Source organism: Mirounga leonina, unplaced genomic scaffold (genome assembly GCF_011800145.1).
Source record: "Mirounga leonina isolate KUSES-001 unplaced genomic scaffold, KU_Mleo_1.0 Mir_169, whole genome shotgun sequence".
Classification (NCBI taxonomy): domain Eukaryota; kingdom Metazoa; phylum Chordata; class Mammalia; order Carnivora; family Phocidae; genus Mirounga; species Mirounga leonina.
Window position 1 is genome coordinate 13626600 of NW_023270431.1, and position 23809 is coordinate 13650408.

Consider the following 23809-nt stretch of genomic DNA (forward strand, 5'->3'; position numbering starts at 1 on the left):
CCCCAAGCTTAGGAAACCCTAATCTTTTATAATGGTCTACAAGTGTGTCTGCCTGGCTCTTGCTCCAGAGAGAGATGACATTGTAATTATGCTAAATAGTAAACAGGCTCACTGCTGTGGAGGGAGACATCATCTCTATTTTTCAAGGCTGTTGCCTATGAATATCTTTGAAAAGATGAAGGCAGTTGGGCCCTTTTTTGAAAAACTGTAGAAATACAAGAGACCCATGGAAAATTGTCTCCTAAGAGGAAGTGATGAGTGTGAAAAGTCCTTGAGCTCTGAGTGTTCTTGGCTTTTGTACTCTGTTCTGTTTTTTCCAGCTTTTAAAACAGAGTTGGCAAACTTTCTCTGTAGTGGGGCAGATATTAAATATTCTAGGCTTTGTGGGGCGCCTGGGTGGCTCAGTCGTTAAGCGTCTGCCTTCGGCTCAGGTCATGATTCCAGGTCCTGGGATCGAGCCCCGCATCAGGCTCCCTGCTCCGCGGGAAGCCTGCTTCTCCCTCTCCCACTCCCCCTGCTTGTGTTCCCTCTCTCTCTGTGTCTCTCTCTGTCAAATAAATAAATAAAATCTTAAAAAAAAAATATTTTAGGCTTTGTGAGCCATATGATTTCTGTCGTAACTGTATAACTGGTTGTTTTAGCAGGAAAGTAGCCATAGAGAGTATGTAAATGGATGAATCTGGTTATGTTCCAGTAAAGCTCTATGGACATTGAAATTTGAATTTCATATGATTTTTAGACATCACAAAGTATTTTTTTCAACCATTTAAAAATGTAACATCCATTCTTAGCTTGTGGGTCATACAAAAACAGGTGGCAGGCCACATTTGGCCTGCAGGCCATAGTTTGCCAACCTGTATTATCTGATGTATTTTAAAAATATAATACATTGTTTTAGTATAGCAGTCTTATATATGAGAAATCATAATTAACATTATATAGCAATTGATAGTTCTTAAAATGCTTTCTCATAAATTATCCTAATTTAGCTTCACAGTAAACCTGCAAGATAAGTGTTATTATCTCTACTTTATAATGAGCAAACTAATGCATAGAGAAGGAAGATGACCTATCCAAATTCATAAAGCTAGTAAAGTGACAGAGCCAAGACTAAATATATTCTGGACTCTTCTCCATCTTATTGTACAGCTTAAACTTTTATAATCGGAGCATCATGCCACTATATCTTTTTAATACCCATTGGTGCCAGAATGCTTAGAATTTAGTCTTTAATAAATAGTAATAGTAATGATCATGTTCATTTCTAATTTTCTTTATTACTACATTCTACTGTCTAGCTATTTTAATCTTTGATAATTGATGTTTTGACAAAGGCTGGATATGGGAGGTGAAGGACATTTGTTAGAGTTTATTAAAGATTTGGCAGTTGGACAGTATAATTATTCGTATACTATATTTCTTTTCCACATTTTCAAAGATAATTAGTTAATTTTATTTTCAGATGTACACTATGAAAATAAACAATAATCTTTTTCCCCCTAAATCATTTGTATTCATGCTGAACTAATGCTTTAATTTATCTAGTAGTTTCATCATAATTTTTAAACTCAAGATGTTGAGAATATTTTCTATAATAATGTACTTTCTGGATTATTTCTCTATCAGGTGGTTGAAGATTATGCTGGAAGATGGCAGGTCCCTTTGCCACAGCTTCAGGTTCTTCAGACTGCACTTTGCTGTTTTACATCAGCCAGTGCATCATTCCCAGATGAATGTGAGCACGTACAGTATGTTTTGAGTAGCCTTGCTTTGTAAGTACGCTTTACTTCTTATAAAAGTATTATTTTTCTTGACATATCTGAGAATTGGGTTTTGATTATTTTCTCTGTGGAAGTAGCCTTTCCTAAAGTCTTCCCTCAAAAAGAAATTTCCAAAACCCTGCACTGTAAAAAAAAAAAAGAAAGAAAGAAAAGAAAAGAAATTTCCATTTCTTCAATAAGTATTTAGGTTTAACTTTGAACATATAGCCATAATTTTACTCTTAGTTTTAGAGTTAATTGGAATTTTTGCATAGATTCTTATGGTCACTGCCATCACTTTGCTTTTTTAATTCCCTAGCACTAATGGTAAGTCCCCAAATACAGCAATTGAGGCCATCATAGTTAGCAGAGGGACCTTAAATCAGGCCAGAAAGAGCTTAGGAAACTCCTGGTTTTTAAAAATACTTGTAGAGGAATTCAAGTTAAAGATCACAAACCTGAGCACTTGTGTTTATTCTTTTTGCTCCGGTAGATCCTACTAAAGTGATAGTAAAGATGTAAAAGAGAGAAATACAGTGAAAAGAAAGTAGAGATGAGCCATCAGTGAATGAAAGATTTCAAAAATTTTCTAGGGGAGAGAACAGAGAAGAGTGTTCATGACAGAAACAAGTCACAACTTCATTTTCTGTTTTGCGCATGTGTGCACCTCAGATCACACATCACAGTAACACGTTGTAAAATCATTTATCAACATTAGAAAATACAAGAGAAAATACCAGAGAATGTCTTGTAGGATCAGTACTATTTAGTGACATTCTTGTTTCATATATTTATTTTTATGTATGTGTGTATACTTGATTATTGGTAAAACATTTTAAAAAACTGTAGCAGTTAAAACAGAATTACCTTCTGCCTTATAGAAGGTCTAGCTTGTCTTGCCCCCCTCCCCCAGAATCCTAGAGAGGTGTAGAATTTGAATATGCAAGGTGTGAAATAGAGAGTAGGGAATGAGATACTTTGGGAGAATGCAGATAAAGGAGTTAATTGCAGTTTTTCCATTCCGGCCAGTCACCAAACCTTAGGGCCAAGTTGGGGTAGGGAAACAGAGTTGCTACTTTTTTTCCCCTCCTCTAAAGAATTAAATGACTTTGGAGTAATGACCTTTGCATTCTGGAAGTTAAAGTTTCCTCTTTGAGACAACTAGGTAATCACTTAATTACCCTAAAGAAAAACTTGTCAGTCACCAAAGTCTAGACATGCTCATAGAGCTCCCAATTAATCTGTTTATGGCCTTATTCTTAAATATTAATGAGGATTCAGGAATCCTCAGACAGTTGAGGAATGCCTTCAACATGAAAAGAATACAGTGAAAAACAAAAACTTCGAAAGAAAATAAAAAATAAAGAAAAATATAAAATCTATAATGTATATTTTCAGAGAGAGTTAAGATGATATGTGTAACATCAAAACATCAACATATCATGCTGTGTGAATGGAATAATGAGATACCAAAAATGAGTCTGTTTAAATTAAGGAAATCTAATGATGGTTAAAATTTAAAGTTCTGTAGGAGGAAATTTGGAGGGTAAAGTTGGAGAAATAATCCAGGATGTAAAACAGTACCAAAGAGAAGGAATGTGTCAGAGGAAAAAAAAAATGATATGGTGCCTTTATGCAGGAGGTTCATTATCTAAGTAGTTGGAGTTCCAGAAAAAGAACTTAAAGAAAATATATTGGAGGAAAATTTTAAAGAAAAAATAAAAGAATTTTCCAGAACTGAAAGTCATGAACTTCCAGACTGAAAGAACTCAAGAAGTGCTTAGGACAGTAAATATAAGAGATACTCTGTTAATTACACCATTTGTGATTTCAAAATACCAAGAATGAAAAAACAGATTTGAACATCTTGTAGAGAGGAAAAACTAGGTTACCTACAAAGGAACAAACATCAAGTTGGTATCAGTCTTCATACAACTCATACAACTAACAATGGGTGGTAGACTATAATGAATCATTGTCTTGAAAAATTTGAGGAGAAATTATTTTCAATGTAGGATTTTATACTCATCCAAACTGTAAGTGAAGTGTGAGAGTTAGAAAGAACATTTCCATGTATATAAGGATGTAGAAGATTGACTTGTCGACATACCCTTTCTTTTAGGAAGTTATTAGAGAATGTATTCCAGAAAATGACAGTGGATCTAGAAAATAGTGGTTTTTTTACTTGAGATAGAGGAAAGAGAAGTCCTAGGATCACTGTTGAGTAGTAGGTCTCATAGATCACCTTGAATAGGTAATATTCAGTAAAACTGGAGATTTGAGAGTAATCTTGAGAATTTAGAACCATTTAAGGTAGTGATAAAAAAAAAAAAGGCAAGAAAATAAAAAGGGAATTAGATACTCCAGGAAAATTAAAAATAATCTGAACAGGAAAAAACACAGAATTATAGCAGACTACTTCAATATGTACTGAGTGTTATTTACATAGTTTTCTTTTTTTTTTTTTTTTTAAAGATTTTATTTGTTTAACAGAGAAAGACACAGCAAGAGAGGGAACACAAGCAGAGGGAGTGGGAGAGGGAGAAGCAGGCTTCCCGCTGAGCAGGGAGCCCGATGCGGGGCTCGATCCTAGGATCCTGGGATCATGACCTGAGCTAAAGGCAGACGCTTAATGACTTAGTTTTCTTAATGTAAATGATGTTTACTGACTTTAAACTTTATAGAGTACAAAAATAATTACAGTTACAGAACAGAAGGAAATTATTAACCATTCAATATAAGATTATTTGATGGAAGTTACAAGTTGAAAGTGAAGAATAAGGGCACTAAAAAATATCCTTCGATTCTTACTTTACAAAATGGAGTATCAGTAGTACATGAAACCATAAATAAATGTGTAAGTAAAGTTATAAAGATCAATAATAGAAGAACTAATAACTAATGGGAATGTGGAATTGGTTGTGTGAGGAATTAAATTCTCTTCTCCCACAGCAGAAAATCAAGAGGTAATATTTAAAATTGGTAAATAAAGAAATACTGACAAAGCTTATTATCAACAGCTATTAAAAATTTTGAAAGTTGTTAATTCTAGAGCATTGGACTAGTGAGAGAGAAGACTGAATTCTTTCTGTACAGTTAGCATTTTTAAATCTTGAAGGTGTATTAATTTCATATATATGAAGTATATGGTTTTTTTGCTTTATGTATGTATATAAAATTTAAAAGAGTACATGTACATTGTGTTTCTTTAAAAGTTTATTTGTAGATATTTAAAATTATATGAGAACTGTGTGAGGTGATGGATATGTTAACTAGCTTGATTATGGTGATAATTTCACTGTGTATATGTATTTCAAAACATCAAGTTGTATACCTTAAATATATATAATTTCTGTTTGTCAATTATACCCCAGTGAAGCTGAAAAAAAAATTGTAGGAGGAAAGAGTTTAGAATATAACCTTATAGATTTGTAAGAGCAATGCAGTGTAAAGAAAATTATATTATTTAAAAATGTATATTTCTTTTATTTATTTTTTTTTATGATGCCCAAATGAATATGGAAGATGTATTAGGACTTTCTGATTATAATTGACAAACATACTCAAGCTAGCTTAAGCAAAAAAAGAAGGGTGTAGGGGGATTTATTAGATGACTACACCATGGAAAAGCAAGGACTAGAACTAGTTTCAGGATTTTCTGAATCCAGAGAATAAAATATCATCTAGAACTGTTCTCCCCCTTTCTGTCTTCCCTTTTTTGTCTTCATTCACTCAGGGCTCCTGACAGTTCTGCAATTAAGCTTAGTTTATTAACCAAGGGAGAAGAACCTCCCCCCACCCATTTGTAATCCTCAAAATATTTTTGGGAACTTGAGCCCAGCCAACTTATGTGCCTCCTGCTTTGACTAATAGCTGTGTTTAGGAGAGTATAGTAAGAATTTTGGCTCAGTCTGATGATCAGCTCACCCCATGGCTGGGGGAACGAGGATACTACATTTACAGGCCAATCAGAACCATAGAAATGTTGGAGGGGTAAGCAAGTTCCCTCAAGAAGCAAATGAGGGAGTGTGAAAGAGAGCTGCTAGGTAAACAAACATAACAGATGTCCACTACAAAGAATAATTTTATGTGTCATTTTGAAAACTACTGAAACAGTTTTAGTTATTTTCTACTGATTTCTGAGGAAAAGAAAATAAGTATCAAAAGAAATAACATTATTTGTAAGCAAAAAGTATTATTCTTGTTTCAGTGCCTGTTTGGATTTTTCCCCCACCTTTCACCTATATAATCTTTGTTAACATTCGTGTTATAATGGGAAATACTTTTAAGGTTTTCAGAAGTACTTTTTTTTTTTTTAATTTAACTCATTTGTTAGTTTCCGTTTCATTGCTTGCTATCTTTTTTACTACTGCTAATGAAAAAAATAATGTATTAAGCAGAAGCAAATTTTTGCACAGTGTTAGGCAAAAGAAAGTAAACTATCTTAGTGGTTTGTCAAAGAGTAATGTTTCTTATAAGGAAAACTTCCTGCATTATTTGAGTTTACTTTAACAGAAAAGTTAATTGTATTTTTAATACCAGAAGAAAAATGAGGAAATAGCAACATGGTGATACTATTAAAAGACTAAAGAGTCTTTAACAGTGTTCAGTTTATTTTAATAAAAATATAAACCAGAAAATTCTTCTAATTCCATAATCATTCATTCATTCATTCATTCAGTGAATCTCTTGTGCTTGGTTCTAGGCTAAAATAGAAAATAAGAGAGATAAGTCCTTGTTCTCAAAGATCTTACAAAGCTAAAACATATTAAATAAGCAGTCACAGTATTATGTAATTATAATTATGAAAGAATTACAGGGTACCATGAGAGAGTATAACAGGGGACTTGGTCTGGGAGGTCAGGGAAAATTTGCTGGTGAGCTAACACTTGAGCTGAGCTCTGAATGAATGATAACAGTTATTTAGATGAAGGAGCAGAAGAGCCTCCCAGGGATGGCAAATAGAATGTGCAAGGTGACTGGATAGGATGTCAGGATATTAATGGATTTCATTATAATTCATATCTGTTTGTTGAATTCTTGTTTGTGGTCCATATCATGTACTTAACGTTTCTTACTCACTTGACATACTAAAAAATTATAGGTGAGCTAAAGAGTTAAGTAATATCTATGAGATTTTGTTTTATATAAATATATATATAAGTATGTATATATATATATATATAAAATATATGTTAAACATATAAGTTACTTTATTCTGTGGCAGTATTATCTGGTCCATATGTCCACCTTCATAAAAGCCTGTTCCATCTTGTAAATTATACATATGTGAAGATGTGCCTTCTATAGACTGGGAGACTACAAAAACTACAGTTTTGTGAAAGTCTTCTTTACAGGGAAGGAAGGTGGATTCTGTTTTTATTCATACTTGAGTTTGTTTGTTTTTTTTTTAATTTTGTGGCAGTGAATATAGTCATGTAGAGAATTGTCTTAAATTGACTAATTATGATTTTACCTAGGTTGACTCGTTTAGTAAGTGTATTTTCTAAAGAAATGAAGATTTAGCTGTGTGTATATGTATGTATGTATTTTCACTAAAAAGGACTTCAGGTTAAATCTCTTCTATAGATAAGAAAACTTAGGCCTAAGAAGTGTAGGGGACTTTTGCAAGTCTGAGTTAAGTGTTTTTTGTTTTGTTTTGTTTTGTTTCCTATTGTTTTCTTGTTTTAGATTGGTTAAACACTGATTTCTGTTTTACAGAGCCAAACACCCTGAAATTAAGTGGATCTTTAGGCAGAGAACTTAGACTTCACCAGTTTTATATAAAATAAAAGCAAACTTTAATGTTGCCTTTCCAGCCACCTTTAGCCCAACAGAAAGTAAATGTTCATAGATTTTAGCATTCCACACAGGGTTCCATGATGGACAGTACCTATTTGCCTGGCAGCCGTTTAAGGTCCACAAAGATCTATATGATCCACTGGGGAGGGAACTAGTTCAGCTAGTAGTATTTATTATGTGTAGTGGCAAATACTAAAAATGTATACCCTAATATGCCAAATTGCCTAGAAGAAAAGACCAAAAGGCCGTCTCTTTCATGGAATTAAATGGGTATAATCAGTGTCTTATTTAGATTGGTTAGACATTCATGTGTTAGGCCACACATGTAATGATAGATCAGTAACCCTTTCTGACTATGTTGCTAAATGGAATTACATTTTAAACATATTTTGTACCTAACTTCTATTCAACCAAGTTTTATTTGGTTGTATTTATAACTTAGGTCTAGGCTTCAACTAACTTAGGAAATAGCTTACAAATTAAAGGAAGAAAGGATAATTATAAAGGGCTGTTTTGGGGGTGGGGCCAGGCCCCACTAAAGGTGTATGTCTTATGGCCCCAATCTGTATGTCCTTTCTCTGCAACATGTAGCACTTACTGCTTCTTGATTTTTTAATTTTTTGACCAACACTTATTCAAAACCTTCTCCAATTTTATATCTATTATCTTTACTAATCATTTGTGGCAGGTGATCTCATTTATTTTACAGAGAAATCTAGGCTGTCTAGCCTGCTATTTCTTTGTTTTCTCTCTTTAAAGAAATGATTTCTGGAGCGCCTGGCTGGCTCAGTTGGTAGAGGATGTGACTCAGTCTCAGGGTCATGAGTTCAAGCCCCACATTGGGCATGGAGCCTACTTAAACCTTAATTAATTAATTTAAAAAAAGAAATGATTTCCTTTTTGAGGCAATTGGTGATCTTAATTTAATTCCCATATTAAATTCTCTCCGCATTGCTTTGTTTTTCTTTACCATTAAATTAGAATATTTTGTTTTCAGGATTTGTTGTAGCTAAAGTCAACATTAGACAAACCTGCATGCATTTGTTTATACTGGCTATGTTTAGAAACTCAGCATTTCATTTGGTGCTAGTAATGCTTAGAATTTTTTTCCTTATAATTTTGGCCTTTATTGTTCCATTTGTTAATTTTGGGGTGAAGCAATTGAGACTTCATTTTATTGGCATTTAATAGTCATTTTATTGGCAAAGAGATAGAGAGGGATTATTAAGTGGTATATTTGTGTTGACAGAGATGAAAAGTGATCAGGTGATGACATACTCTATTCCCATCCATGTTGATATATATCAGAACCTAGAGGTATATACATGCATAGTTTTATAAAATGGTATTTACTGCTTTTCTAATATAATTGAAGGAAGGCTTGATAATTCTTGGTCAGTGGAGATACACAAAAACTAGAGTGAAAAAGCAGTAGACTAAAAGCTATTACTATTTTCACTGCTTTTAGGAAGATTATTCTTTAGAAGATGTATAGAGTCATTATGAATTGTGTAAATACATGTTTGAATTTTTCTGAATTTGAATGTCTTTATTTTGGGCTAAGCCAGATTCCTGAAAAACTACAGATTTGAACCTTTTAACTTTTCCTCCCTTCCTCCTAATAGCTTTGGTTTGTAGAACTGGACCACAACATCATACTGTCAGCTTTCACTGTGGAATAAAACAAGAAGAAGAAAGAAAAAGAAATGCTTCTGAATTGTTGAAAAGATGACAGAGTTTTGCCCATTGCTCCTTATACAGAAATCTTAAAAACATTCTCTTAGATGCACCTAAATTACATAAAAGCAAATATTAAGAGATCTAAAGGGACAAATAGACAGTAATATAATAATGGTAGGAAACTTTAATATCCCACTTTCATCAATGGTTAGATCATGCAGATAAAAAATAAGGAAACATTGGCTTTAAACAACACATTAGACCTGACGGACTAAACAGACATATACAGAATATTCTATCCAAAAGAAACAGAATATACCTTCTTTTCATGTGCACAGGATAGATCATTTATTAGGCCACAAAAAGGTCTTAATATGTTTAAGAAGAATGAAATTGTATTAAGCATCTTTTCTGACCACAGAGGTATAAAAACAAATCAATTACAAGAAGAAAACTGGAAAAACTACCAATATGTGAAGATTAAACAGCAATCTATTGAACAAATGGGTCAAAAAAGAAGTCAAAGAGAAACCAAAAAATACCTTGAGACAAATGAAAATAGATATATGTACAACATACCAAACTTACAGGATGCAGCAAAAGCAGTGCTAAAAGGGAAGTTCATAAAGATAAATGCCTACTTTAGGAAGCAAGAAAGAGCTCAAATAAATAACCTAACTGTACATTGCAAGGAACTAGGAAAAAAAGAACAAATGAAGCCCAAAGTTGATAGAAGGAAATAAATAACAAAGATCAGAATGGAAATGAGAGACTAACCAAAAGAAAAGATCGATGAAACTAAGAGCTGATTCTTTGAAAAGAGAAGCAAAATTGAGAAGCCTTTATCTAGATTCATCAACAAAAAAAGAAGACTCAAAATCAGAAATGAAAGAGAAGATAGACAAGTAATACCAGAAATACAAAGGATAAGAGACTACTGTGAACAGTTACACACCAACAAATTTGACAACCTAGAAGAAACGGATAAATTCCTAGAAGCGCATGATCTACCAGACTGCATCATGAAGAAATAGAAATCTGAACAGACTAATTACTAGAAAGGAGATTGAATCAGTAATCAGAAACCTCCCAACAAACAAAAGTCCAGGACCAGACGACTTCACTGGTGAATTCCATCCAATATTCAAAAAAGAATTAATATCAAACTCCTTCAAAAAACTGAAGAGGTGGGAACACTTCCAAACTCATTTTACAAGGCCAGCATTACCTGGATACCAAAACCAGAAAGGGATACCACAATAAAAGAAAAATTACAGGTCAGTATCCCTGAGGAGCATAGTTACAAAAATAGTCAACAAAATATCAGCAAACTGAATACAGCAGCCTATTAAAAGGATCACACACCATGATTAAGTGGGGTTTTTTCCCCCAGGGGATGCAAGGATGGTTCAAGCATTCACAAATCAATGTGATATAGTGCATTAATAAAATAAAGGGTAAAAATCATTATGATTCTCTCAATAGATGCAGAAAATCATTTAAGAAAATTGAATATCCATTTATGATAAAAACTCTCAACGAAGTGGGTATAAGGGAACATACATCAACATCATAAAGGCCACATATATCACAAGCCCATAGCTAACTCATACTCAGTGGTGAAAAGCTGAACGTTTTCCCTTTAATAAGACAAGGATGCCCATTCTTGCCACTTTCATTCACATAGTAGTGGAAGTCTTTGCCAAAGCAATCATGCAAAAAAAAAAAAAAAGTCATCCAAATCAGAAAAGAAGTAAAACTGTCTCTGTTGGCAGATGATGTGATATTATGCATAGGAAACTATGAAGAAAACTGTTAGAACTAATAAAAAAAAGTTAATAAATTTGCAAGATGCAAAATCAGTGTACAAAAATGTTGCATTTCTGTGTACTAATAGTGAACTGACAGAGAAATGAAGAAAACAGTCCTATTTACAACTGTATCAAAAAATAAAATATCTAGAAATAAATTTCATCAAGGAAATGAAAGACCTGTACACTGAAAACTATGTGGCACTAATGAAAAGAAATTGAAGAAGACACAAATAAATGGAAAGATATTCCATACTCATGGATTGGAAGAATTAATGTTGTTAAAATGTTCGTACCACCCAAAGCAATCTACAGATTCAGTGGAGTCTCTATCAAAAATCCATTGGCATTTTTCACAGAAATAGAACAAATAATTCCTACGATTTGAATGTAACAAAGGAAGAACAAAGCTGGAGGCATCATATGACCTGAATTCAAACTATGTTACAAGGTTGTAGGAATCAAAACAGTATGGTATTAGCATAGAAACAGACACATAGATTAACATAACAGAACAGAGAGCCCAAAAATAAATTCACGCATATGTGGTCAGTTAATTTATATCAAAGGAGTCAAGAATATATATTGGGGAATGGACCGTCTCTTTAGTAAATGGTGCTGGGAAAACTGGATAGCCACATGCAAAGGAATGGAACTAGACCATGTCTTACACCATACACAAAAATCAACTCAAAATGGGTTGAAGACTTGAACTTAAGACTTGAAACCATAAAACTCCCAGAAGAAAACATAGGTGATAAGGTCCTTGACGTTAGTCTTGGCAGTGAAATTTTTGGATTTGACACCCAAAGCAAAGGCATCAAAAGCACAATAAACAAGGGGGCTTACATCAAACTAAAAAGCTTGTGCACAGCAAAGGAAACCATCAACAAAATGAAAAGCAGCCTACTAGATGGGAGAAAATGTTTGCAAATCATACATCTGATGAGGTGGTTAATATCCCAAAGATACAAAGAACTCCTGTAACTCAATAGTAAAAACCCAATCTAATTAAAAAATGGTCAGAAGATCTGAATGGACATTTTCCCAAATAAGATATGCATTTGGCCAACAGGTATATGAAGAGGTGCTCATCACTAATAATCAGGGAAATGCAAATCAAATCACAGTGAGTTACCACCTCACACCTGTTAGAATGGCTAGTATCAAAAATACAGGAAAAAATGTGTTGGCAAGGATGTGAGAAAATGGAAACCTTGTGCCCTGTTGGTGGGAATGTAAATTGTTGCAGCCACTATGAAAAAAGGTGTGGAGTACCCTCAAAGAATTGAAAGTAGAACTATTATACAATCCAATAATTCTTCTGGGTATTTATCCAAAGAAAACAAAACCATTATCTTGCAAAGATACTGTTACTCCTATGTTTATTATAGTATTATTTACAATAGCTAAGACATGGAAAGAACCTCAGCACCCATCGATGGATAAATGGGTAAAGAAAATATGATACATCCCTCTCACATAAAATGTGTATATATCTCATATATATATATCACAAAAAAGAAGGTATCACGTTATTTGTGACAACATGGTGGACCTTGAAGGCATTTTCCTAAGTGAAAGAAGTTAGAGAAAGGGTGTTGAGTTTAATAAGTTCTTTCTAGATTTTGGATACTAGCCCTCTATCTGATAAGACATTTGTAAATATCTTCTCCCATTCTGTAGGCTGTCTTTTGGTTTTGTCAACTGTTTCATTTGCTGCCAGCAGTGTAAGAGTACCTGTTTCCCTATACCTTTGTCAATACTTGTGTTTAAAAATTTTTTTAATTATGACAGTTGTCAAACCTATTCAAAAGTAGAAGGAATATTATAATGAACTGCCCTATCCATCACCAGCTTCAACATTTATCAGCATATCAATTTTGTTTTCTCTGTACATCCCCACTCCTTACCCACTTCTAGGTTTGTTTTTTTTTTAATTTACAGCTTTATTGAGGTAAAAATTTTGTATTATTTGTGCTTTGCAGGTGTATACTTTGATAATTTTTAGTAAGTGTGTAGAGTTGTGCAGCTATCATCACAATCCAGTTTACATTTTCATCACACTGAAAAGCTCCCTCATGCTCATTTACAGCCAATCCCCAGTCCCTCCTCAGCCCAAGGCAACCCCTGATCTATTTTCTGTCTCAATAGAGTTGTTATTTCTGGACATTCCATACAAACAATATATAACACAATATATAGGCTTTTAGATATGATTTCTTTTAATTAAAATAATGTTTTTGAGGTTCATCCATGTTGTAACACTTACCAGGAGCTCATTCCTTTTTGTTCTGAATAGTATTCCATTATATGGATATAGTACATTTTGTTTATGCATTCAGCAATTAATGGATATTTGGATTGTTTCCAATTTTTGGCTTTGAACGTTTGTGTATTATTTTTTTTTTTTAAGATTTTATTTATTTATTTGACAGAGAGAGACACAGTGAGAGCAGGATCACAAGCAGGGGGAGAGGGAGAAACAGGCTTCCCGCGGAGCAGGGAGCCCGATGTGGGGCTCGATCCCAGGACCCCGGGATCATGACCTGAGCCGAAGGCAGACGCTTAACGACTGAGCCACCCAGGCGCCCCGAACGTTTGTGTATTATTAAGTCTTGTATGGACAAATGTTTTTATTTCTCTTGAGTAGCTACCTAGGAATGGATGTTATATGTTATGTTTAACATTTGTTCAACACAGAACTGCCAAACTGTGTCCAAAGTAACTATACCATTTGAAGTTCTAACCAGCTGTCGGGGGGGGGTGTTAGTTTCTCCACATCACTAACATTTTTTATATTATTTGTCTTTTTTATAATAGCCATTCTAGTAGTTATGTGGTGGTATCTCATTTTGGCTTTAATATGCATTTCCTCAGTGCTGTTGATGGCAACCATCTTTTTGTATACTTGCTATAGCATGTCTTCTTTTTTTTTTTTTTTTTTGCATGTCTTCTTTTGGTAATGTATCTATTCAAATCTTCTGCTCATTGTTGGATTGTTTGCGTTATTGAATTGTAGGACTTTTTTTTATATATTCTGTTTATACATTCAGTATCAGATAAGTGATTAGTAAATACTTCCACTCTAGCCTCTCTTCATTTTCTTATTGGTATCTTTTGAAGTTTATTCCTGGTTTTAAGAAATTTGATTGTAATTTGCCTTGTGTAGTTTCCTTTATGTTTCTTGATCTTAAGCTTCTTGGGTCTTTGGACTTACAATTTTAACCAAATTTGGGAAATTTTATAAAAATAAAAAGATTTTTATTTTTGAGTAATCTTTATATCCAATGTGGGGCTCAAACCACAATCCTAAGATCAAGAATTGCATGCTCTATTGACTGAGCCAGCCAAGCACCCTCAAAAATTATTTTAGAAAGCATCATTATGTTTTCTTAAGGGATGACACTTGAAGAGAATCCACAAATGACCCACAGTTTACTGATGGTTCTGTTCATTTTTATCAGTTCCTTTCTTTTCTTTTGGTGTGTTTTATTTTAATAATGCTCTCTCTTGTTTTCATTGATGTTATCTTCTGCAGTATCTGATTTGACATTAATCCCATGTAATGTATTTTTCATCTCAGATATTGTATTTTTTGATGTATAAAAGTTTTATTTGGGTCGTTTATATCTTTCTTAACGTGGTTATTCTTAGGAGTTGGCAAACTATGGCCCATGGGTCAAATGCTGCCCATGCCCCCCCCCTCCTTTAATATGGTTTCCAAGCTAAGAATAGTCTTTGTATTTTTAAAGATTTATTTATTTTATTATTTATTTAATTTATTTTTAAAGATTTTATTTATTTATTTGGCAAAGAGAGAACAGGGAGCACAAGCAGTGGGAGAGGGAGAAACAGGCCCCCTGTCGAGCAGGGAGCCCGATGTGGGACTCCATCCCAGGGCCCTGGGATCATGACCTGAGCTGAAGGCAGTCGCTTAACCAACTGAGCCACCCAGGTGCCCTAAGATTTATTTGAGAGAGAGAGAGAGAGCAAGCACGCAGAGGGAGGGGCAGAAGGAGAGGGAGAAAAAGAATCTAAAGCAGACTCTCTGTCAACCATGGAGCCAGACTCGGGGCTTGATCTCATGACCTCCCAAACCTAAAATATCTGGCAACCCAGCCTCCACCCTAAATATAACAGTAGAGGAGGGGCACCTTGGTGGCTCAGTCAGTTAAGCGTCTGCCTTCAGCTCAGGTCATGATCCCAGGGTCCTGGGATCAAGCCCTGTGTCAGGCTCCCTGCTCAGTGGAGAGCCAGCTTCTCCCTCTCTGCTGCTCCCTCCCTGCTTGTGCTCTCTCTCTCTCTCTGTCAAATAAATAAAATCTTTAAAAAAACAGTAAAGGAATTTGAAACTGGTGGTACACTGAAGGTCATGATAGCAACAACATAACTCAAACCCACTTAATTCATGACTAGATTTACTTAAATTTCCATAATAAAGGTCTAATGGAAGAAAAGGCATGTCTATCCCCTGGTATAAATACTATTAACATCAGTCTATGCTGTTGTATATCATGAAATCCAGCTTTCAGCTAAAAATTATTGACACTATCAAGAGAAAATCAATTAGAAGAACTAAATTCAGGTATAAATGCTTTAGTGGAAAAGGTTGATAACATGGTTAAACATTGGGGATTTTAGCAGAGAGATGGGACACTTTAAGAAAGAATTCAAATGGAAATGCTGGAAATGGAAAACACAGTAATAGATGATGAATGCCTTTGGTGGGCATATCAGTAGAGTTGACACAGTTGAAGAAAGAATGAACGAACTTGAATATAAGTCAATAGAAATTACCCAGACTAAAAGTAAAAAGAGAAAAAGAGAAGAAAAAACAGAGCACTTAAAAAAGAGCTTTAGGGAAATATGAAACTGTATAATATACGTCTACTAGAATCCTAGAAGGAGAAGAAAAATGAGGCTGAAGAAATACTGCTAAAGTGATGGCCATGAGTTTTCCAACTATAAAGAAAGACATCCAACCACAGATCCAGGAAACTCAGGAGCAGGATAATTTCAAACATATACACCCTGACCTACCACCTAGATCACCTAGATCCATCACATTCAAACTCTGAAAATCAGAGAGGAAATCTTAAAGGCCACCAGAGTAAGGCATTACCTAATTTAGAAGATTACAGAAATACAGCAGACATCTCAGAAACTATGCCAGTCAGAACACAGTGAAGTGACATCTTTAAAGTGCTGAAAGAAAAAAAAATAATAATAACTCTCCAACCGGAAGGAAATTAAAGATGTTTTCAGGGAATCAGAAGCTGAAATTACTCATTCCCAGAAGATGTGGACTACAAAAGATACCATTCTAATATGATGCCAGACAGAAAATCTACTCAAAGAAATGAAGAGAGCTGGTAATGATAAAAACTGAAGATAAATATAAAATAGAATTTTCTTGTTTTTAATCACTGTGAAACATAACTGCCTAAAGCAGAAGTTGGCAAATACTGTTTTAAAGGGCCAGGTTTTTTTAGACCTGCAGACTGTAGGGTGTTGTAACTACTCAACTCTGCTCTTGTAGCACCAAGGCAGCCATAGACAATACACAAATGAATGCATGTAGCTGTGTCTCAATAAAACTTTTACAAAAACTGGCAAGCCAGCCTATGGGTCATATTTTCTAAATGCCGAGATTACAACAAGAATTGTAGTGAAGCACTGTTGGTTTATACCATATTTAAAATGAAAATGAATGACAAGAATAGCACAAAGATTCTTATACCTAAAGCAGCATAGTATTTGAAGGCATGCTGGGATTTGTTAAAGATATATATTGTAAATTCTAGGGTAATCACTAAAAACATTGAATACAGAGGTGGATATATTAAGCCCAAGTGGAGATAAAATGGAATTATAAAGTTACTTAATCCAAAAATAGGTGGAAGAAGAGGTCAAATGCAATAGTGAACAAGATAGAACAAATAGAAAACAGCTATTAAGAGAATAGGTTTTAATCTAAGCACATCAAAAATTATATTACATGTAAATGGTCTAAACCTATTAAAAAAGACAAAAGTTGGTTAGTTGGATAGAAAAACAAGATCCACTAACATATATAACCATACCCCTATGCCCTTTTTATGTAAACAGATACACACTTTTTTTTTTCTTAATATTATATCTTAGAGAGTACTCTTTGGAGATAAAGATTTAGTCCAAGTCCCTGTTTATACCTCATAGTATTCTATTGTGTAGATGTGCCAATTTATTCCGTCATATCTGCTAATGATATATATTTGGATTGTTTCTATTATTTTCCTATTATAAATAGTGCTATGATTAATATCCTTTTGCATGCATTTTTTTGTTTTTGCCAGTAGATTTTTAGGGTGGGTTCCTAGAATCAAAGAATGAATAGATATGTAATTTTGCTAAGTAGGCCAAAGTTTTCTTTATAACAGCTCATACCATCTTGCATTCTCACCCACAAAATTAGTCCTTGTTTACATTCAACTTTACCAATTTTGTGTTATCAGACTTTTGATTTTTTTGCTAATCTAACAGAGGAGTAATGGCATTTTAGTGTATTTTTTAAAAAAAGATTTATTTATTTATTTTAGAGAGAAAGAGAGAGAGCACAAGCAGGAGGGGCAGAGAGGGAGGGAGAGAGAATTCTTAGCAAACTCCATGCTGAGCGCAGAGCCCGATGCAGGGCCCCATCTTATGACCCTGAGATCAGGACCTGAGCCAAAATCAAGAGTTGGATGCTCAACCAACTGTACCACCCAGACACCCTTCAATGTAGTTTTAATTTGTATTTTTAATATGTATTTTCCTTTCTTTTTTTTTTTTTTAAGATTTTTTATTTATTTGAGAGAGCAAGAGAGCAAGAATGGAGGGAGGAACAGAGGGAGAGGGACAAGCAGACTCCACGCTGAGCAGAGCCTGACATGGGGCTCCATCTCACAACCCTGAGATCATGAGCTGAGCCAAAACCAAGAGTCGGATGCTTAACCAACTGAGCCATCCGGGCGCCCCTTAATTTATATTTTTCTTATTGTGAGTGAAGTTGAACATCTTTTTGCATATCCTTACAAACCATTATTTTTTCATTCATCTTTTGATTTTGCTTATTTTGTTCGTATTTTTAGACATTTTAAAATGTAATTAAAATTTGTCAGTATTCCTCTATTGCTCTTGCATCTTGAATCATAGTTAAGAATGATTTAAAGAAAAATGATTTGTCTATAACCAGGTTATATGGGATTTTTTTCTGATATTTGTAATGTCTAATTTTTTATATTTAAGTTTTTGATACACTTTGAATTTTTTCTTGTTTGGAACCTAGAGTGAATCAGTTTTGTCTTATAACATTTGACTATCCAATACAAAGAAGTCAACTTTTTCCCTACTGATTTGAGATGCTGCTTTTGTCATATATGCACTTTTCACATCAGTTGGTCTATTTTTGGATTTTTCATTTCATTAGGCTATTTTTTCATCTGCCAATACAATGGTGGTTCAATTATAGAGGCTTTACAAAATGTTTTAATATTGGCTTGCTCCTTTTCATTACTCTGTTTCATGGTTTTTCTAGATATTCAGCTTTCTAGATAATCAACTCTCCTACCTCCACAAAAACTTGCAAGTACTTTTATTTGTATGTAAATTTTAAATTACCTTCCTCCAGTCTAAGGACACTGGAATAATAATCCTAAAATTTCTCCTTCCAACTTAAATGCTATTTATGTCATGTGTTTTTGCTGTATTTTAAAGCCCAGATGAGATTATTTCTTCATGAAGGGTGTCAAAATTTGTAGCCTATATATTCACTAATTTGCATCTTAGATCCTTCTTGCTAATTTAATTTCCTATCTATTTGAAAACAGTTTCTATTTTTCTGTGGTTGTTTATACATTGTTTTTTTTTTTTTTGTATTTGATGTTTTATAGTTTACTGTGATTAGCTAGGTTTAGACTTATTTTTATTAATCCTTAATGGGGTTTCCTGGGCTTCCTAGATCTGAGGGTTGGTATTTTTCATCAATTATGAAAAAGTCTTACCTTGTTTTTGTCTTTACCTCATCTCTCTCTCTCTCTCTCTTTTTTTTTTTGTGCAAGTATAATTAGACATCTTAGACATGTACACTCCATTCCCTGTATCTCCAGTTCTTGCTTGTGTTTTCTGTTTGTCTTTCTCTGTTGTATTCTATATTAGTAAGTGGATTTCTTGCATTTGGATAGTTAATAAGCATCATACTTCAGTGGAATTTTCCTATGGTGGATAAATACACAAATTCACATTCTTGTATTTCAGGGTGAAAATTACCTATATGCTACAGAGACCCCAAAAAAGAATAGTAATTCTCGTTGTAACTACCAAACAATCTACTATGTGTGTCTTATTTTAAGGAAGTCTGATACTTTATTACCATTTGTAATAGATGAGAAAATATAGTCTGACTTCCAAGAATCCTGATGGTGGTGTGTAGTTTGTTTCATAAATAGGGACTGTACCAGTACTCTACTTATTTAAACTTGCATAACTCATAGCAATATACTGATTGATGCAAGTCAAGTAAGTATGATTATATAATGTATAATTTTTTAAATTCAAAGGCATGCTATTTATCATGTATATGTCCCACTATAAATAATTTGTTTTTATAGAAGTCATTTTAAGTAATTCTATTTTGAATAAATATTTCAATTTATGTAAATGAACTTTAGTTAACTCATAACTTGGACTAAGGTTAATTATAAATTGATTAGTATATCGACTGGTAATATTAAATATTGTATTAAATATACATTATACAAACATTAAACATTATATTAAACATATTCAAAATTAAAAACTGATATAAACATACACTAATAAATTTTTAGAAACCCTTTGATGAATTTAGTCAGATATCTTAAAAAGCTTCATAATGTAAGTGAAGAAAAATTGATGTCTTATGTTTCAACAAAATTGACAGTACACAGCAGAGAAAAACAAATCTATGAAGATCTGTGTTTCCTCTTAGATTATTGAAGGAGGAACTTTGATGGCAATGTTAATAATAAAAATTAACAGTACTTTTATTATTAGCAAGCATCAGTAGCACAACCAGGGATTGATTGTTCTAAGTGCTTTACAAAAGGTAGTTATTATTTCTGTTTTATAAACAAATAAACTGAGGCATAGAGCTATTAAGTGACTTGCCCAGGGTTACATATCAAGAAAGTGGTGGAGCTGAGATTGAAACCCAAACACTGTGGCTGTAGACCATGGGTGAGTAAAGGGCCAGACAGTAAATATTTCAGGCTTAGCTCTTAAGGTTTCTGTTACCACTACTCAGTTCTGTCATTGTAGTGTGCAAGCAGCCATAGCCAATATGTAAATGGATGGGTATGGTTGTTTTCTTATAATACCTCATTTATTGACAGGATATTTGAATTTCAGATCATTTTTACCTGTCACGAAAAGTTATTCCAGGTTTTTCTTCTCTTCTTCTTCTTCTTTTAACAATTTAAATATGGCTAACTATTCTTATCATGCATTATTCAACAGGCTATCATTGGGTCAGATTTAGCCTGTGGATAGTAGTCTGCCAGCCCTGCTCTAGATTGCTACATATATTTTGGGGGTCCTACTTTGTTCTAGTCTGGACTCACCCTCCATCATAGAGTTTTCTTCCATGAGGGCTAGGTAACTTGATCTCTAAACATTTAGTTGATCCTTTATACCAGTCAATAGGAAATACAACAGGTTTGGAGCCTGAAGTTTCTACTTCTATAAATAATCTAGATTTTTCCCCTAGTGATTTCACTACCACATAAATACTTGTTTACTTCCCTGAAACCCTAAGACAGAGCTAGCTAGATTTGTTTTTATTTACTCTTTTGTTTTTATTTACTCTTACTTTGCATGTAGTTTTAACATTTTAATGTCATTATCATGGAGTTGGGCCTTGTTATTGAGGTAGCCGATAGTGGGGTCTGCACAGATCTCTATCTTTTGTTATGTTGGCTCCCCTTTCATTTTCACATAATTCAGACATTATATAATTCTGCATATTTTGTTGGATTTTTTTGTACAGGGTCACATGCGTCTGCATACTCAGATCTAAATATACTCCATAGAACATTTTATTTCCACTAAAAACCTTTGCTATCTCTCTCCCTCTTTTAATACAGTTAATTGCCCTACCAGTCAATACTATCTACTCAACATAATGATGCAATCCCTTTCCCTTCTACTTAGTGCAAACTTAATGCCGCTGTTTCAATAGGTTATAATATATACGTAAAGTACAATATTATGATAGTACAGAATCAGCTATATATTTGGAGAGAAGGAAGGGAATTTTAGACCAGATTCCTATGTAAAATTGTGTAAATAGGTCTTGAGGAAGCAAAATAGATCCAAAGACCATAAGAGCATATGAGTTAAGGAAATGGGGAGAAGCTGTGATTGGAGAGCATAAAATTTCTGATAAAAGTTATGTGTGTAAATATAGTTTTGAATCAGACATAAAAGTTTTTATATCAAGATAAGGAATTTGTATTTCCTGCTATAGATTAATGATCTCAAATATCTACATAGAATGGGAAGGGAATGTTAGTAAAAAAATCAGTTAAGCAGCTAGTATGTTGGAGAGGTGGACAGAGACTGGCAAATTGGAAAGGAGGTTCATGTTCTGTCTAAAGGTAGTAGCTGCTCAGCTTATTTTGTCATAGAGAGATGCAAACCCTGTGTTATAGGGGTTCCTGTTTCATAGGAGCTCAGGGAAATCTAGATTTAGTCTGAAGTAGCAAAGTTTTTAAGTATTAGCAACTAAAATATTTTTAAAAAATATTTTATCCATACAAAATAAGTGTGTCCTCTGAATGTCTTTGCTTTTAGATGGTACAATCCAAACAGCAGTTTGTAAAGTCTGTTAAGTCAAATCATTCTGTGTTTTAGGATGATAACAATGGCGGCAGCTATATCAAACATGTACTTATGAGTGAGTGAGTGTGGAATAGCATAGGAAAGGTCTATTAGAAATTTAAAGATGATGTAGATGTGAATTAATGGTATAGGGATAGAGAAGATTCCAGGGGTACATTGATGGGGCTTTTTTCATATTCATCAATAGTAAAATAAATAATTGCAAAAGGGTTAATAATGACAATTCTTTACATTTCTGGCCCCCAAATTCTGTTTTACTTACGTGGAGTCGACTGCTTTTACCAGTTTGTTGCATATCCCTCTAGATACTTTGACAATATGCATTGGTATTCATGTGCCCTCTATCCCCTCCCTCCCTTCACACAAATGATAATGTAGTTAATATATTTCTGCATCTTTTCTTAACAGTATATCTTGGAATTTTCCCCTCTTCTATTCATATAGATTTAAGTGTATTCTAATATTCTCATTAACATTTGTATTATATTTCATTGTATAGGTGTATTGTAATTCATTTTCCCAGCCCCCTGTGGTAGACATTTAGTATGTTTCTGTTCTTTTGCTGTTACAAATCATTTGTGGATGCATATCCCTATATAGTCTTTGAGCTAATGTGTGTATATTTGGCTGATTTAGTTCTATAAGTGGAATTGCTAAGTCAAATGATTATGTGCATATTGTAAATTTTCTGATGACTATTACTGTGTTGCCCTTTAAAAGAGGTAGTACCTCTTACCATACCTCCAACAAGATACCAGAGCTTATTTCTCTACATCAGAGCCGTCAGCATTTTCATTCCTATCATAAATATGATAGGAAAGGTATTTCATCTTCATAAATTTTTACTTCTTTGAGTAAAGTAGAACATCTTTTCATATTTGAAAAAAAATTCACTTGTGTTTCTTTTCTGTGGGATAGTCCTCTTCCAGTGTTTTACCAGGTTGTTAACTTTTTCTTCAGGGGTGTCTGGGTGGCTCATTGGGTTGTGTATGACTCTTGATCTTAGCTCAGGTCTTGATCTCAGGGTCATGAGTTCAAGCCCTGCATTGGGCTCCACGCCCAGGGTGGATCCTACTTTAAAAAAAAAAAAAATTGTTTAAGCTTTTTAATTAAGGAAATCAACAAAGATTCTTTATGTATCATTTTCTTTGATTACTTTTATATATTTTGGTCTGTTGACATTTAAAAATTGTTTTTAACTACTTTAAGTAATTAAAGTTTTATAAAATACGTTATGGGGCATGGTTATTTAGAAGTATTTAATTATTGTGTAATACTTGGGTCTTTTATATAATTTTTTTTAAACTACATAGTCTCATAGTTATGTTTGCATTCTAAAAACTTCATTCTTAGAGATTAATTTGGATTAAAGGCAAAAAATGATTAAAAAATACAACTTTGGGTATTCCTAGTTGAGGATCTTGTAGGTGAATTAAAATCTAAAGATTCTGTGGTATTTGTCATTTGCTCTACTTTAGGACTGCTAAGTAATATTAAATAATTTTCATAGTTTTTCATGCTCATGATTAGGAAATAAGTCCTATTTCTTCCTATATGAAATTATGAATTTATAAAGACACATAAAGTATTTAGTTACAATATTTTCCAAAAACAATTATTTAAAAAGGAACCACAGACTTTTGGGCTGTCTGTCATGAGTGGGAAAATCAAGGTAAGCCCAGAGTTTGAGAACCCATGTATCGTTTATTAGATACCTAATTGGTGATACTACTATAACATAAATGTTGGCTGAGAGTTTCACAGTGACTCTCTAATTTTCTTATACTTTTATGTTAATTTTATCCATCCTTTATATCCATCTGAAGAAAATTAGTTATTGAATTTTCTAAGGGGCCC

The 23809-nt window shown here is 33.6% G+C and overlaps 1 protein-coding gene across 3 annotated transcripts in view; it reads left to right on the forward strand.

Annotated features, from left to right (window-relative positions):
- ZNF654 (zinc finger protein 654) overlaps nucleotides 1-23809 on the forward strand; it is an 84918-nt gene that overhangs the window by 23960 nt on the left and 37149 nt on the right. For all 3 annotated transcript variants that reach the window (XM_035015164.1, XM_035015165.1, XM_035015166.1), the window contains exon 2: nucleotides 1627-1772. In XM_035015164.1, the coding sequence (XP_034871055.1) occupies nucleotides 1627-1772 (146 nt within the window). The remainder of the gene's footprint in view (nucleotides 1-1626; nucleotides 1773-23809) is intronic.